Below are 15649 nucleotides of genomic sequence, written 5' to 3' on the forward strand. Positions count from 1 at the left end.
AATTGTGAGAGACCACTTCAAGAAAGAACCAGCCGCCCCGCGAATCGCCTGCTGTGAGGATTCGGCTCTGTTATTGCCTATGTGAGGGTGGAGCCACGCGAGGAGAGGGGTCGAGAGCTGACTGAGGTGCGTGGGTAGGAGAGGCGCTTAAAATGCGCCATGTGGGCCCTCAACACCCACAGGATGTTCCATTTTAGAGTGTTTGCTACAGAAAGGATAAGTATAAAATAAACAGTAAACGTTTCAAAAAGAATTATTGCTGATAATTATCAGTGAGGTGTATAGTTCCTTCAGAGAAAAGCACAGTATTTGCCAACGTAACATGAGACAGTTTGAACGCTAAATCCATCACTTTATATCTCTATTGTCATATAAAAAAGAGGTTCTTATATAATGTTACTATTAGGATGAGATAATTAATTATATGGTGTATTTATTTATACTCTGCCTTTTCCCACAAAAATGGAAAGATGGCTTTTCAACTGACACTCCTTTGCTATCCCTCAGCCAGCATCCATCACAGCTTTAAAGTGACCAGGAGATTCAGTATGATTAAGATTTGGAACAAATAGTGATTACTCCAAGTCAAGGGAATCACAGAAAAGTGACTTTCATAGAAATGAAACTTTCACAGGGTGATAAAAATAAGTCGTGTTTCTTTTGTCTGCTTCTGAACGCACTAGGTGTTCTAGGATATTTGATTTTCTCTTCAGGGTATCATTTAAAAACAAAAAAGTGAAGTGAGAAAAATAAACAGGCTCTTTCTTCATCCATTTATAAGATTTATACAAAAAGAAATGTCATATGATTCATGTGGCAAGGAAGACTTCTTTAACAGCTGAAATGAGGAACAGTGAGAGTTGTACTGACTGATGTTTGGAATGTAAAAGAGCCAAGGAAAATAGAACGGATGCATTAGAACATAAAGGGCCTATCACTTATGTCTCAAAACATCCTTCAGACGTTTTTTCTTGCTCTACACTAGCAAATGGTAAATAACTGAAGTGTCCGAGGTGTTCTCAGCAAGGCGTGTATAGAATGGCAGTGTTCTGAGGTTCACTGCAGTAAACCTGCACGTCTGCTCCTGGCCAGAGGCAGCACCCCCACCCCCAGCCCCAGAAGCCTTTCAGCTGTGTCACAGTCTGATCTGGTCCATACCTTTGTAATAGCATTCAGCATACTGCACTCAGACATTACCTGTCTTCTCTACTGTCAAAGCAAAAACTGCCCTTGACAAAGTTGAAAAGGTTGTTCCTGATTCTTGCCAAATGTATGTGACCCCGTAACAGAGGACCACACATGGTACTGATGCTCAGGAAAGCCTGCCGTGGGCACCATAGGAGCTGGTAAGCTCTGTGAGCCTGTAGGAGGCGCCCTGGAGGCACCTCCTCGGGGTCCTCCTGGCCAAGCTGGGAAGCAGGAAGGAGCAGAGAAGGTCCAAACAGGCTCTCCCTCCTCCTGCTCAATCCCCAGGGGCAGTGCTTAGAGGAGTTTCTAGGTGCTGAGGGTGCCGTGGATTTCTGTGGCCCAGGAGTCTCTGAATTCAAGATCAGCCTCTGCACTGCGAGCCCCACTGTGTCTGTCCGCTGTACTTCTATAAAGTCAGATTCGGGCTTTAAGGTGAAAATAAATCTTTTCTATTTTTTAACTGAAGTATAATTGATGGACAGTATTGCATAAGTTTCAGGTATACAACATGGTGATTCAAAATTTTTATACATTATACTCCATTTATAGTTATTCGAAAATATTGGCTGTATTTCTTATAGGTTTTGAATGGTTAAAATGAAAATGTAGGAGAGAATTTAAACACAAATGAGCAACAACAACAACAACAAAGCTCTGATGAAGTGGAACCCGCAGTGGCCTTGACCTGCCTGCGGGCGCCCTGGGGCCCCGCCTGGCACGGGGAGCCGCACCGTGCTGACCCCTCCCTTCCCGAGTCCCGGCTCCTCCCTGAGCGGTCTCATTGCCTTTGCTTTCTTCAGGGAGCCCTCTTCTCTGTTTGCTCAGCCACTACCTCTCTCCCTTTGCCGGGTTAGCTTCTCTAGATCTTCCACATGTGTTTAAACTTCACTTTCTGAATACCTTTCTTGATCTTTCTGACCAGGTCAACCCTCTGTTACAGACACTCTCCCTCCAAGCACTTCCGGTTACCAGTCTATGTTTCTTCATGTGGTTTTCTCTGTGGTAGTGGAGACTTGTTCTCTGTAACGCCCCCTCATTCCCCACCACGACCCACAGCACTTGTCACACGGCATGTGCTTAACAAATGCAGTTCATCATCAGTTGAATGAGTGAGTAAAGAAACCTCTTGATTTCCTGTGCCTGGTTTCCCTTGGATTGGGCTTTCTCAAAAACAGTTAACAGTTTGAAAAAGTCTTCCAATAAAGAATACCATTCTGTGGTTTTAACTCGGTAGGTCGGAAGGGATCATGCTCATCTAGGGCACCAACAAAATGAAGGTTCAGTCAGTTCAGTTCAGTTCAGTCCTCAGTCACATCTGACTCTTTGTGACCATCACCAACTCGCGGAGTTTACCCAAACTCATGTCCATTGAGTTGGTGATGCTATCCAACTGTCTCATCCTCTGTCATCCCTTTCTCTTCCTGCCTTCAATCATTCCCAGCATCAGGGACTTTTCAAATGAGGATTCAAATGAGCTCTTCGCATCAGGTGGCCAAAGGATTGGAGTTTCAGCTTCAACATCAGTCCTTCCAGTGGATATTCAGGACTGATTTCCTTTAGGATGGACTGGTTGGATCTCCTTGCAGTCCAAGGGACTCTCAAGAGTCTTCTCCAACACCACAGTTCAAAAGCATCAATTCTTCGGCACTCAGCTTTCTTTATAGTCCAACTCTCACCTCCATACATGACTACTGGAAAAACCATAGCTTTGACTAGACAGACCTTTGTTGGCAAAGTGATGTCTCTACTTTTTAATACACTGTGTAGGTTTGTCATAGCTTTTCTTCCAAGGAGCAAATGTCTTTCAATTTCATGGCTGCAATCACCATCTGCAGTGATTTTGGAGCCCCAAAGAAAAAAGGTAGAGTCAGTCATTCAAATTATCCCTCTATTTTTCTCTTAGGACTTTAGGAGAAGGAAAACCTAGCATCAGTCAAATGTCACAGGCTATACCTAATCTTGCTTATTTTAGAACCATTTCAAGTTACAGTGATTTTATTTACTAAAATAAATTCATTCCAATCTTTATATATACCTTCAATCTCTAGACATTACACTGTCAGGTATCCTGGGAGTTCTGTAGCATTTAGTGTTTAATGAGCAATAACATGAATGATGGTAACTTTAGGAAGTAGCAGAAAACTTGACTCTACTTAGAAGACAGGCAGGAAAATCAATGAATGATTATTAACTATTTCTGAAAAAATTCGAAATCATTTAAAATACATGTTAAAAAAAAAACAACTGTAGTACACCTTGAATGTTTTTATTCCCCTGCCCCTGCATTTTGCTTGTTTATTTGTTTGTTTTGGCAATGAGATAAGAAAATATATGAAGGACTTCCAGGAGTGTCTGTATGAATAGCATTAAAAGGTAGACTGGTTGATACCTTTTCTTGAACTGAATTGGAAGTAGTCAACTATTTCTAACCCTTAAGAAAATCATAAATATGTAGAATTACCCTCCAGGACATGTGATACATAGGAGACTTGAAACACTGATGTGCCAGAGACTGAAATTTATTCTAGAAAAGCTTTTGGCACTTGGAAAGGGTTCACATAGATTACAAGAATGTATTCTGCTGGCTCTGAAGTTACAGTCCTATTAACTAGTGATCAAAAATATTTAAAGGTTACTGTGTATTAATATCTAATTGTGTCTAGGTATTTAGGTTGATTTTATCCAAATTTTATATTATGATAGTGAATATAATAAATTCATTTTAAAATTTCTTTTTAAGAGAAATTTATTATGGAGGACAAACACATTCTGTATTCCTTTCGTCTCAGTCAACCTCACATGGGAAGTCTAGCTTTTCATCCCACCAGTTTACTCATCTTGCAGCATAATGCCTCACAAGGACATAAGCTGCCTCTGGCAAGTAAGGTTGCACCCAGTGCTGGGAAGGGAGGTCAGATATTGCCACATCGGGTAAAACCAACTAAAACCCTGTAACATGGTTTCAAAAAGGACTTTGTTTTATAGTATTCGCTTCCTTTGGGTCCCTTGACTTGGGAGCTACAAGGATCAAAGTCAGGGAAAGCCCCAGACCTTTAAGACAGCCTGCTGGCCTCCGCAGGTGCCTCCCCACGCGCCGGCTGGGCATGGACCCCCCCGGAGCTGGGGATAGGTGCCCTCGGGCGGCAGGCACAGAGGCTCTACAGGAGGGGTCCTGCAGCAGGTGCACAGGGGGAGCACCCGTCCTCTTTTCTTGCCTGGACTCTCAACAACTCTTCCTTCACTTGGATGACAGCATATGAAACCCAGATGAAACCTGGAAATTAGCTGGTGCAATTCATTTACTAGAGGTAAAAACCAAGACCCAGAAAATATGAGACTCTCAGCATCTCATCAGTTCAGTTCAGTTCCTCAGTCGTGTCCGACCCTTTTCGACCCCATGAATCGCAGCACACCAGGCCTCCCTGTCCATCATCAACTCCCGGAGTTCACTCAGACTCACGTGCATCAAGTCAGTGATGCCATCCAGCCATCTCATCCTCTGTCGTCCCCTTCTCCTCCTGCCCCCAATCCCTCCCAGCTTCAGAGTCTTTTCCAATGAATCAGCTCTTCGCATGAGGTGGCCAAAGTACTGGAGTTTCAGCTTTAGCATCATTCCTTCCAAAGAACACCCAGGGCTGATCTCCTTCAGAATGGACTGGTTGGATCTGCTTGCAGTCCAAGGGACTCTCAAGAGTCTTCTCCAACACCACAGTTCAAAAGCATCAATTCTTCGGCGCTCAGCCTTCTTCACAGTCCAACTCTCACATCCATACATAACCACAGGAAAAACCATAGCCTTGACTACACGGACCATTGTCGGCAAAGTAATGTCTCTGCTTTTGAATATGCTATCTAGGTTGGACATAACTTTCCTTCCAAGGAGTAAGCGTCTTTTAATTTCATGGCTGCAGTCACCATCTGCAGTGATTTCATGTGTATGTTTAAATGTCAGTATGGAGTTGATGATGCTTCCCTGGTGTGGGACTTGGCCTGGGGAGGATACGTGGCTCTGACTGTGCCACATGTGCGCGCCTTCAGCCCCCGGCGGAGGTGGCCCTTCTGAAAACTGCAGCCTCACCTCAGCCTCCTCCGCCCGACGCTGAGCAAGGCGTTTGCGAGTGGGAGGTCAGTGCAGAGGCCCCTGGGCCCCAGAGAGACCGTCTGTGGGGTCCAGATGGCTCTGGGGATGCGCACGAGCCTGGCAGAGAGGGTGGTACTGGCTTTGAGTGCGCATTTTTCTTAATTATGTTAATTAAGTCTCGAAAGGAAATTGTTCTAGGAATAGACGCCCGTGGAGCCCAGATCCCGCTCCTCAAAGGGTGCCTCCCGCTGAACTGCCGCGCGGAGCTCGAGGACGCAGGCCCATTCCACAGGCCCTTCACCTCCTGCGTCTTATGTGACAGTTTCTACAGGAGGGAGGGTATCCTGAGAGAAGAAAACAGAGCAGGAAGACGTCAGAGGGAAGACCGCGGTGTCCTCTCTATAACTCGGGGTTCCCTGAGGACAGCTTCCTTCAGAGGCTCCCCTTGGCGTGTCCTCCAGTCCTGACATCCCCAGGCCGCGCGGAGGCGGCTCCGGCTCCCCGGCTCCCCCGCCCCGAGGGAAGGCGTGCGGAGCCCAGACCCAGGGCCGCCCTCGGGAACATTCAGCACTCCGCTTCCTCTCCAGGGGGCCTCCCCGCGGACCCCCGCAGCACATCTGTTCAGAATAGAAAAGGGCTGCTCTGGGCCGTAGACCTGCGCCCTGCTTCGGCACAGAGAGCAGAGCTCTCACTTCTCCGTCTTTTCCGTTATTAGTGGGGTCAGCAAACACCACCTCCAGGCCTCAGGGCAAGCCGTTGACCCAGTCAGCCTCTGTTTCACAGCTGGGTCTACGCTGTGGGCCGCTGCGGGGCGGAGAAGACCTGCGTTTCAGGCTGAGCAGCGGCCTGGCTGCGCGCAGGGAAGCCCTCTCTCCGCCCTTAATACCGAGGGACCGCGGACAGCCGCGCTCTGTGGCGCGGATGCTTCTCAGCGCCGAGACCTGGGCTGGCTCTTGTCTGCCCTCCAGCGCTGGACTGTCCAGCCCTCTCGCCGTCCGCCCTGCCCCTGCCCTACACGCAGTCAGAAACACAGGCTCACGGAGACCTCAGGCCTCAGGCGGCCTGACTGTGCCTCTTATCTCTTCCTATGCTGAACTTTGATTTCTTTCTTTTCTGTGTACAAAGCTCCCTTTGTAGTACAGATATAGCTATCTGATCTGAAAAGTATCATGATGTTCTGATGTAGAATATTAAAGTTAGTAAGTTTATTTTTATGTACCCCAAACACAGAGAGACTATAATCTTTTCCACTAAAATTGGCATAAGAATTTGTAGCCTCGTACTTCGGTTTGAGGAGAAAAGATTGGTTCTAAACCTGTTCTGAAGTTTCTGTTGATGAACTCATTTCTTCTCCATTGCTTGTGACTAAAATGTGAACGTTGAATTTAAGCTCTAACACCGTTTTCACTCTTTCTGCAGCACCTGAAATCCTTAGAGGCTGTGCCTACGGACCCGAGGTGGACATGTGGTCTGTGGGGATAATCACCTACATTTTGTAAGTGAATAGAAGCGATCTCTAAGCATACTGTTTCCCTTTGCAATAGTGTCTTCTGGTTACTTATGTGTGCATGCATGCTAAATTGCTCAGGCCTGTCCAACTCTTTTCGACCCCATGGACTGTAGCCCACCAGGCTTCTCTGTCCATGGGATTCTCCAGGCAAGAACACTGGAGTGGGTTGCCATGCCCTCCTCCAGGGGACCTTTCCAACCCGGGAATCGAACCCCTGTCTCTCATGTCTCCTGCTTTCGCAGGCAGTTTCTTTACCACTAGCATCACCTGGGAAGCCCAAGTACTTAGAGTCCTCATAAAAAAAGCAAGATTCCTTTTACCTTTTTGTGGTTCTCTATGATGTGCTAAGAGTAGTTAATGAAAGAATTTTCGGGAAACGAGCATCATGTTTTGTAGTTTTCTTGGGGCAAGAACTTCGGTCTAGGGCTTCGCTGTGTCTCATTGTACTATGCAGTGTATCACAGACTGGGGAACAATTCATTATTTGATGGTAGTAATGAGCATGAAACCACCTATTAAACTTGCTCTTGTTTTACTTATGTGCAGGTCATCCAAATGATAAGAGTATTATTCCTTTTTAAGGGACAAATGGTTCTTTAACCTCTGAAGCAATCCCAAACCTATATATGTCTTATCAGGAATGTTTTAAAGGCATTTTGGCTATCAGTTTTATTTCCTATATGTGTTAAGTTCTCAAGGACCTTTAGTATAATACCCTGAACTCAGAGAAAACTTCTGTCTGGTAGAAAAAAGGCGGGGAGCTAAATCTTTCACTGTCTGGTATCTCCAGCTCCATTTCTAAGCTCCTGTCTACTAATAAACAATGGGTTTCAGTCTGCCAAAGAGATGATGGAATTGCGGACAAATATGAAGGAAATAGTCCAGAGTGATGGGAGAGTGTCTGGAGAGGAAGGTTTGCCTGTAGAACAGCTGCAAAAGCAAACCGCACTGAGCTCCAAAGCTTAAATCAAAGCAAGTGGACTTGGCTGTCAGTTAGAGGATACTGGACAGAGGAACCTGGCTACAGTCCACGGGATCACAGTCGGACACGACTGAGCAACTTCACTTTCACTTTAGAGGGTACTGTAGAGTTCATTGTTGTGCATGTGCCATGTGCACTCTTGTGTCCGACTCTTTGCGACGCCATGGACTGTAGCCCACCAGGCTCCTCTGTCTGTGGGGTTCTCCAGGCAAGAATACTGGAGTGAGTTGCCCTTTCCTTCTCCAGGGGATCTTCCCAACCCAGGGACCGAACCCACATGTCTTGGGTCTCCTGCACTGACAGGTGGATTCTTTACCTTCCACCTGGGAAGCCCAAGTTAATTGTTGGAACCTGTATTATTCAAATCTGTAAAGAGATTTTGAAGGGTGTGGAAGAAAGTGAATTAGGCAGCTCAGGTTCTGTAACAAAACACAGAGACTGGGTGCTACAGAAACAAAAGTGGAGTCCTGGAGTTCTGGAGGTCAAAGGTGCTAGTAGCTCAGGTCCTGGTGAGAGCGGTCTTCCTGGCTGCAGACAGCTGCCTTCTCCCTGTATCCTCCCAAGGCAGGAAGAGGAAGCACATTCTGTGGTCCCTCTTCCGTGAGAGCACTGATCACAGCACGAGGTCCCACCCTCGTGGCCTCATCGAACTCTCTTAACTGCCAGAGCCCTCACCTCCAGATGCCATCATGCAGGGCTCAGAGCCTAACGTCCTGATTGGGGAGAACACAGTGCAGTCCATAGTAGGAAGAGGTTTGGTTTGGTTAATTTAATAGTGATCTTAGAAAGTGCAGTGTCTAGATAATATGGGCTAGGAAGAGGGTAACCAGGGTAGACTTCCAAGCAAGTTAGCAAACTCTTGAGTTCACCTGGGTTATATGTTGGTCAGTAGCAACCATAAAAAGGTTTAACAAGCACACCATAAAATAGTCATCTGCTATTATGTAATGTCAAAAGATATTTTCAGTGATCACTTCCAGGATGTATTAAAGTTTGAAAAGAATTGAGAGAGCTAGGGAACCATGTTTTTTCTTACGAAAGTGCAAACTTTTAGGTAATTTGTTTTCCATACTTAGTGCTTAATTCATTAGTAATGAATTCATAAGGTCATGTCATAGAATTCCTTCAGCTTACATTTAAGATCACTGTTGTGCTGTGGAAGAAGGTTGTCTCCTGAATTGTGTGGGTGACATATTATGCTTAATGATGTTCATTGAAAAACTGAACTACAAATACTGCTTCATATTTGCCCCTAAAATGTAAACGTGCCCACCCAAGTAGAGTTTCTTACTGAAATGTGATAAAAGGGGTTGAAGAATTAAGGATATGTGATAACAGAGAGATGGAGGTAGGAAATTTAATAACATTTGCCCTGGAAACCTGAAATATGGAATGAATGACACTCCCATGTCACTAACATGGGAAAGTGAAGAGAAAAAAATGTGACTATTGGAGAAGCATCTTATTATAACCCTGAAAATAATTTAAAAATCTATCAGGTTTCTTTCCCATAGTTCACTTAAGCCCGTTAGTTGAAAGTTGCTGGCTGAGTAAGTGGTAGCAGCTAACGGTGCTGCTCACAGCTAATATCCTTTAGTTCTGGTCCGACTTCTGTCAGCCCCTGAGACTGGGGACTTGTTATTTACTCTGTAGTCCATTAATGATTGATGAAGTCTACTAGGCAAGGCTCACTGGAACATTTTCTACAGTGGACTGTGCCCTTGGGTTTATGTACCTCCTTTATTATTATTAAAAGTTCTACCCAGGTATTTGTGCTATGACCCTGCTATTTCTAAGGATGACAGTAGCTTGGACATGAAGGCCATTCTGTTGTTTCTCAGAAGAATTCTGCTCCTTCTACCTTCTAAACCTAAGCCCTTTATCCCTACAGACAAAAGCAACTCCTGTGGTTTTCAGGTCAGAATCAGATAACATCGGAGATTCACACTCTCGCCTTCAGCTTTCAGCGCTGCGTCCTGTCCCGTGGCGCCCTGCTCACAGCCCGCCTCGGCTTCGGCTTCGGCCGGCTCCCGGGCCGGCCCCGCAGCGTCGGGCTCTTCACTGTGCCCCGAGCGCGCTCGCCTGCTGCTCCGTGTCTGCGCCTCCCGGCCCCACCCTTCAGGCTAATGACCTAACCTGCTAACCCCGTCTCGGCGCACAGGTTTGCGACGTGTCCAGCATGACAGGAAGGCGTCTGAGTGCCCCACTTGCAGAGCTGTCATTTTTCCCTCTAAATTCCGGAAGACGGAACGTGCGAGTTTCCTCAACTAAGCCTGGACGGTTGGCCGCTTTCCCGGGACTCGCGGGCAGCGGCCCTGTCTGACGGAGGAGGCCGCCGGGCGCGGTGTGACCGTGTGCCCGCCTCCCTAGTCCCTCTGCTGGAGCCCCGTCTCTCTGGGGCCCCGCAGCGGCCGTGTCTGTCTGCCGGAGGCCGGGCTGCAGGCGCGGTGTGGCCGTGTGCCCCCTCCTCTGCTGCAGCCGCGTCTTCCTTGGGGGGCCCCCACTGGATGGTCGTGTCTGATGGAGGAGGCCGCCGGGCGGGGTGTGCCGTGTGCCTTCTTCTGCTGGAGCGGCGTCTCCCCGGGGGCCCCACAGTGCACGGGGTCGGGGGCGGGGGGGGGAGCGCCCAACCCGGCCTCGGTGCTCCCGAGCCTCGGCTTTACCCGGCTGGCTCTGCAGTATTTGAAAGAAACCAGGACTGTCGAGCAGGATGGTCCCTGAGCCAAAGAGCAGGAGAAACGGCTTACTCTTAAACACCTGCTGCGTCCGCATCCGCTGGACTGTTTCACGCTCTGCAGCAGCCGGGCCAGTTTGATGGAAGGACATGGGGAAATGTTTCTTACTGTGTTCATTCTTTTTCCTTCATTCTTTGTCACGTGAAACACACGCCCTGGCAAGGACTTTTTTTTTTTGTTCCCTTTTGGTCTTTAGTGATTTAGAACCTCCCCCGACCTGTAAGCATTAGAGGCTTGGTGGTCCCACCAGCAGCTCACTTTTCCTGTCTCTCTTTTTCATGTCAAGGGTGGTTCTGTTTCTTTCCTCTCACATTTTTATGTGACCGTGCTGGAAGGTGACAGTGATCGTGGTGAGATGTCTTTGCGATGTTCAGAAGCGAGGCTCATGTGCCTTGCGGCGGTCCTCTGGGCTGCGTCGCCCGCTGCAGTCAGTTCAGAAGGCACTTCCCTCCGGCCGTGTAGGCGCCTGTCTGTGTTCACTCTGAGACCCAAACTGGAGTGGGATGGAAACCCAATACTTTTTTCATCTCTATGGAAGAATTCAGTGAAAAGGACTGAAGAAAAACGGCTAACAACTTTTCTTTGCACCTTTTAACCTTTTTATCCTCAAAATCCTAACTTTTCCATTTTATGATAAATTAGAACTCCAATCTGTCCTCTCAATTCCTGGTAGAAAAAAAACACTTGGAAATAGCACTATAGCATTATGCTTGTAATAGGGTTAGCTATTATAATATTATTATTGCTTTGTATCATAATTATTAATATGATTATAACTTTTTGTAGGAATCTTAAATTGATTTTGTATCTATTTTTACTTCCCTGAAGACATGATTGTATATTTATATAATCATAAATGAATTATAACAAGGCAATTACACACTTAAGCTTAGCAGACATACATTCATCACAGGAAGCTGTTAAAAAGGACAGTATTGAATTTCTGCAAAAAATTGGTGACATACACTGAGGCTTTTAAAGGCATTTTATCTTGTATCTTTTGTCCTAGACTTTGTGGATTTGAACCATTCTATGATGAGAGAGGTGATCAATTCATGTTCAGGAGAATTCTGAATTGTGAATATTACTTTATCTCCCCCTGGTGGGATGAAGTGTCTCTGAATGCCAAGGATCTGGTAAGTGTGACTGAAACAAAAGGAAATAAAATGCCTTACATTCATTTTTTTAACTAATTAATGGGCAGTGCCATTTAAAAAATTAACCCCATTTAGTAGCTTATTTCTTTTTAATTATATAGTATTTTTAAGAAAACAAAATAATTTTCCTTATAGATAATGAAAAAAGATATGTTTGATTCATCTCTGCTGCTGCTGCTGCTGCTAAGTCGCTTCAGTCGTGTCCGACTCTGTGCGACCCCATAGACGGCAGCCCACCAGGCTCCCCCGTCCCTGGGATTCTCCAGGCAAGAACACTGGAGTGGGTTGCCATTTCCTTCTCCAATGCATGAAAGTGAAAAGTGAAAGTGAAGTCGCTCAGTCGTGTCTGACTCTTAGCGACCCCATGGACTGCAGCCCACCAGGCTCCTCCATCCATGGGATTTTTCCAGGCAAGAGTACTGGAGTGGGTTGCCATTGCCTTCTCCATCATCTCTAGCTGAATTATCACAACTTACAAATTACTGCTTGTTAATTAATGAGTTTTTATCATCTAGTCAGTGTAATATAGAACCTGTAAGCTATGAAGCTATGAAGACAGCTGTGCTGGGTGACTCCAAACATAATATACACAGATGAATTCTTTTTTAAAATGGCTTGCTGTCACTTAGATTAGTTATACTTTGAATAAAACAACATTATTTCTTCAAATGTTCAAAGTTATTAAAATATCCTGATGGTAACACAAGTCCTATCCTGCATGACTACCATACATGAGTCACATTGTGCGTTTTGTTGGGTTTTTTGTTTGTTTCACTGACTGCTCACCTCCGGTAATACTGGAGTTTATCTGCATTCAGGACAGGTGGGGCACTGGCCTATCCTCTGGGGCGTTGCCCACTGGTTCTAAAATGAAGATACTGGGGTGCCATTGAAGCTTTTACCATCAATTCTTTTGAGCTGTCGTCCTCAATCTTTTTGGCACCAGGGACCAACCTTATGGAAGATAGTTTTTCCATGGACCGGGGATAGGGAGGACAGTTTCAGGATGATTTAAGCACATCACATTTATTTTGCACTTTATTTCTAATCTAATACTGCTGCTGATAAGATAGGAAGTACCAGTTCACAGCCCGGAGAGTGGGGAGCCCTGTTCTAGAGAGAACCCGCACAGAAATGATGAAAAATTGACTTCTGAATCATAGAAGGTTAGATCTCCAAGGATCTCAGGACTCATTTAATCTTCCTTGAATTTTAAGGATGAGTTTGCTCAAGCGCAGAGAAGTGACGCACAGCTTCCCAGCAGAAAGGCATTGCTCGAAAGGAAGGGTCCAGATTTCCGGACCCCTTCTCCAGGGCTCTTTTTCCACCTTACCATCTGTGTGCTGTGAAAACAGGTTTGCTAAGGTCATGACCTTTCCAGCACTGTCTGAAGAGAGGCAGCGTGTGTGCGATGCGAAGATATCGCCACCTCCCCCTCGCGCCCCCTCTGCTGAGCATCTCCGTGTCCGCCTGTCTGTCTGCTCCACCGAGTAGCCCCGGGCCAAGCCCCCACCTCCCTCCTCCCGGTCCGCGGCCGCGGCCTCTCTCCTGCTCTCCCTACCTCTTCCTGCGCGTCTGCAGTGCGCGCCCCGCGCGGGACCCGGAGGGCGGCCTCACTGGGGACTGGGGTCCCCTCTGCTCCGCGGCGCGTGGACCCCCGTCCCGGCGGCATGACTCTGGGTGCTCTGTGCTGTCCCTTCATCCTCCCTGCTCCTTCCTCTCCACCACACACACACACACACATACAGATACACACACAGACACAAAGAGACACACACACACGGACACACACAGACACAGAGACACAGACACACACACACAGAGACACACACACACAGACAGACCACACACACACACACAGGGCTGGCCTCGGAGCGCGGACCCCAGTCCCGGCAGCGTGACTCTCCATGTGCCTGCTGCTCCTCCGTCCGCCCTGTGATGCCCCTCCGTCATCCTCCTCCTTCCTCTCCACACACACACGGAGCTCTTTACACGGGTAGCTAATCTTTTTTAGTGTGTTTTAATCGAAGGAAAGCGGCTTCACAGTGTTGTGTGCTCTCTGCCTTGCAGCACACAGATTCGCGTGGGCGTGTGTCCCCTCCCTCGTGAACCACCCCCCCCCGCCCCTCCAGGGGTCACAGGGCAGCACAGGTGACTCGTTTTCGAGCCCTGGCTGCCGTGACTTTGTTGAGGAGACCTGGTCTTCTAGGGGCATGCCGTTCTCCTCACAGTCGGTTCATTTCTCCTGCCGCTTGATCCTCCCCCGGGCCTCATTTTTCACGATAAGCATCATTTCCATATGCTGTGCTCAGAAGTATTCCTTAATGAGGTTCAGGCTCTGGGAGAGGATGAAGCAGGTGGGCCCAGATCTTAGTGCCATGTGGACCTGAAGTGCATGCTCAGTAAATGTTCGTTGAGTGAAACCATCAGTCGGGAAATGGATCAAGGATTCTTAAAAGTCCGACATGCCTGGGTTCAAGTGCCCCGCCCCCACCCCGCACCCCCTTTCTAATAGTTGCAGGTTTGACCTTGTGCTAGCCTGACCTCTCTGTGCTTTGGTTTTCTTCTCTGGATGGTACTGGTACCTGTCTTTAGGTCTTTGGAAGAATTAAGGGATATGATACATACTAAGTAACCATCACCAACCAACTCAATAATAATCCCATTAGTTAGCCCCCTTCTGTTTCATTTTATCTCTGATAAAAGGTTAAATGGACAAGAAGGTTACCTGTGATGTTCCTTCATTCAGCTATACCTCCTGTTGGTTAAAACATTTACATAACTTCAGAACTAAAGGAATCTTTGAGCCCCTAAATGAAACACTTATTAGCAATACCTGCATCTGTTCTCTAATGGTGCTTGGGGAGCTGGTCTGTAAGCGGAGCTGTAGGATAATGGCACATCTTTGGGTCTGAATCCTGACGAGGTCACTGAGTCTGATCTTCAACAACTTTCTTAAAAACTCAGTGCATCAATGTCTCCAAATGTAAAGATGAATGATGACATATATAAATTTTTGATGCTAATTGGCTTTCCATAAATTCTTTGTATTTTCAAGCAGGAGAGAATGGTGATGATAGGGAAGAGGAAACATGATTAGAAAATGAGCATGAAGTATCTAATTGTCAAGGATGTTTTAAGGATTAGGTATCACTTAACTTACATGAAATTATTAGTGTATGTATCCAACAGATGATAGCTCTGACCACCATCAAAGCTGTTACTGCTGTGCATTCTTCTTCTTAATTATTCTTCAGCTCCCTCCACCTCCTCACTGACTTTAAGCCTAAACATCTCAAGATTACCAGTTTCAAATGCAGTCTCTCTACCCCACATACATTTCTTTGCAAATGCTACAAAACAGAAAGTGAAAGGAGAACCAGATATTAATTCTTCATTTGACTAGCTTCCTAATTTTGTTAGCCTGTGTTCAGTTTTTGGATTTTCAGAATTAGAAAAGATCTTATGCCTTAAGTCATCCAAAGTCCTTTATTTTACACACCGGCAGACTGAAACTCAGAAAGCTTGTCTACCATGAAGGCACTGTGGTGTCGTGGCCACAGGACAAATTCTAAGACAAGACAAACCCTAGTATGAGTATGCTGCTGCTGCTGCTAAGTCACTTCGGTCGTGTCTGACTCTGTGCGACCCCATAGACGGCAGCCCACCAGGCTCCCCTGTCCCTAGGATTCTCCAGGCAAGAACACTGGAGTGGGTTGCCATTTCCTTCTCCAGTGTATGAAAGTGAAAGTGAAGTAAGTCACTCAGTCGTGTCCAACTCTTCACAACCCATGGACTACAGCCCACAAGGCTCCTCCATCCATGGGATTTTCCAGGCAAGAGTACTCGAGTGGGGTGCCATCATATAGCCCCCACCAGTTACATGAATCACTAAATCTTTGAGCTTCCTTCCATCCCTAATTCATGAATTGGAACTAAAGTTACTAATTGATAAGAGTATAGATAGGATTACATAAATTTTTAAAAAATGTTGCA

General features: G+C 46.5%; 1 protein-coding gene across 2 annotated transcripts in view; it reads left to right on the forward strand.

Moving 5' to 3' along the window:
- Positions 1 to 15649, forward strand: part of CAMK4 (calcium/calmodulin dependent protein kinase IV) — a 264681-nt gene that overhangs the window by 241626 nt on the left and 7406 nt on the right. For both annotated transcript variants that reach the window (XM_070373210.1, XM_070373211.1), the window contains exons 8-9: positions 6689 to 6764; positions 11506 to 11632. In XM_070373210.1, coding sequence (XP_070229311.1) covers positions 6689 to 6764; positions 11506 to 11632 — 203 coding nt within the window. The remainder of the gene's footprint in view (positions 1 to 6688; positions 6765 to 11505; positions 11633 to 15649) is intronic.

The sequence above is a fragment of the Bos mutus genome, chromosome 7 (assembly GCF_027580195.1).
Source record: "Bos mutus isolate GX-2022 chromosome 7, NWIPB_WYAK_1.1, whole genome shotgun sequence".
Taxonomy (NCBI): domain Eukaryota; kingdom Metazoa; phylum Chordata; class Mammalia; order Artiodactyla; family Bovidae; genus Bos; species Bos mutus.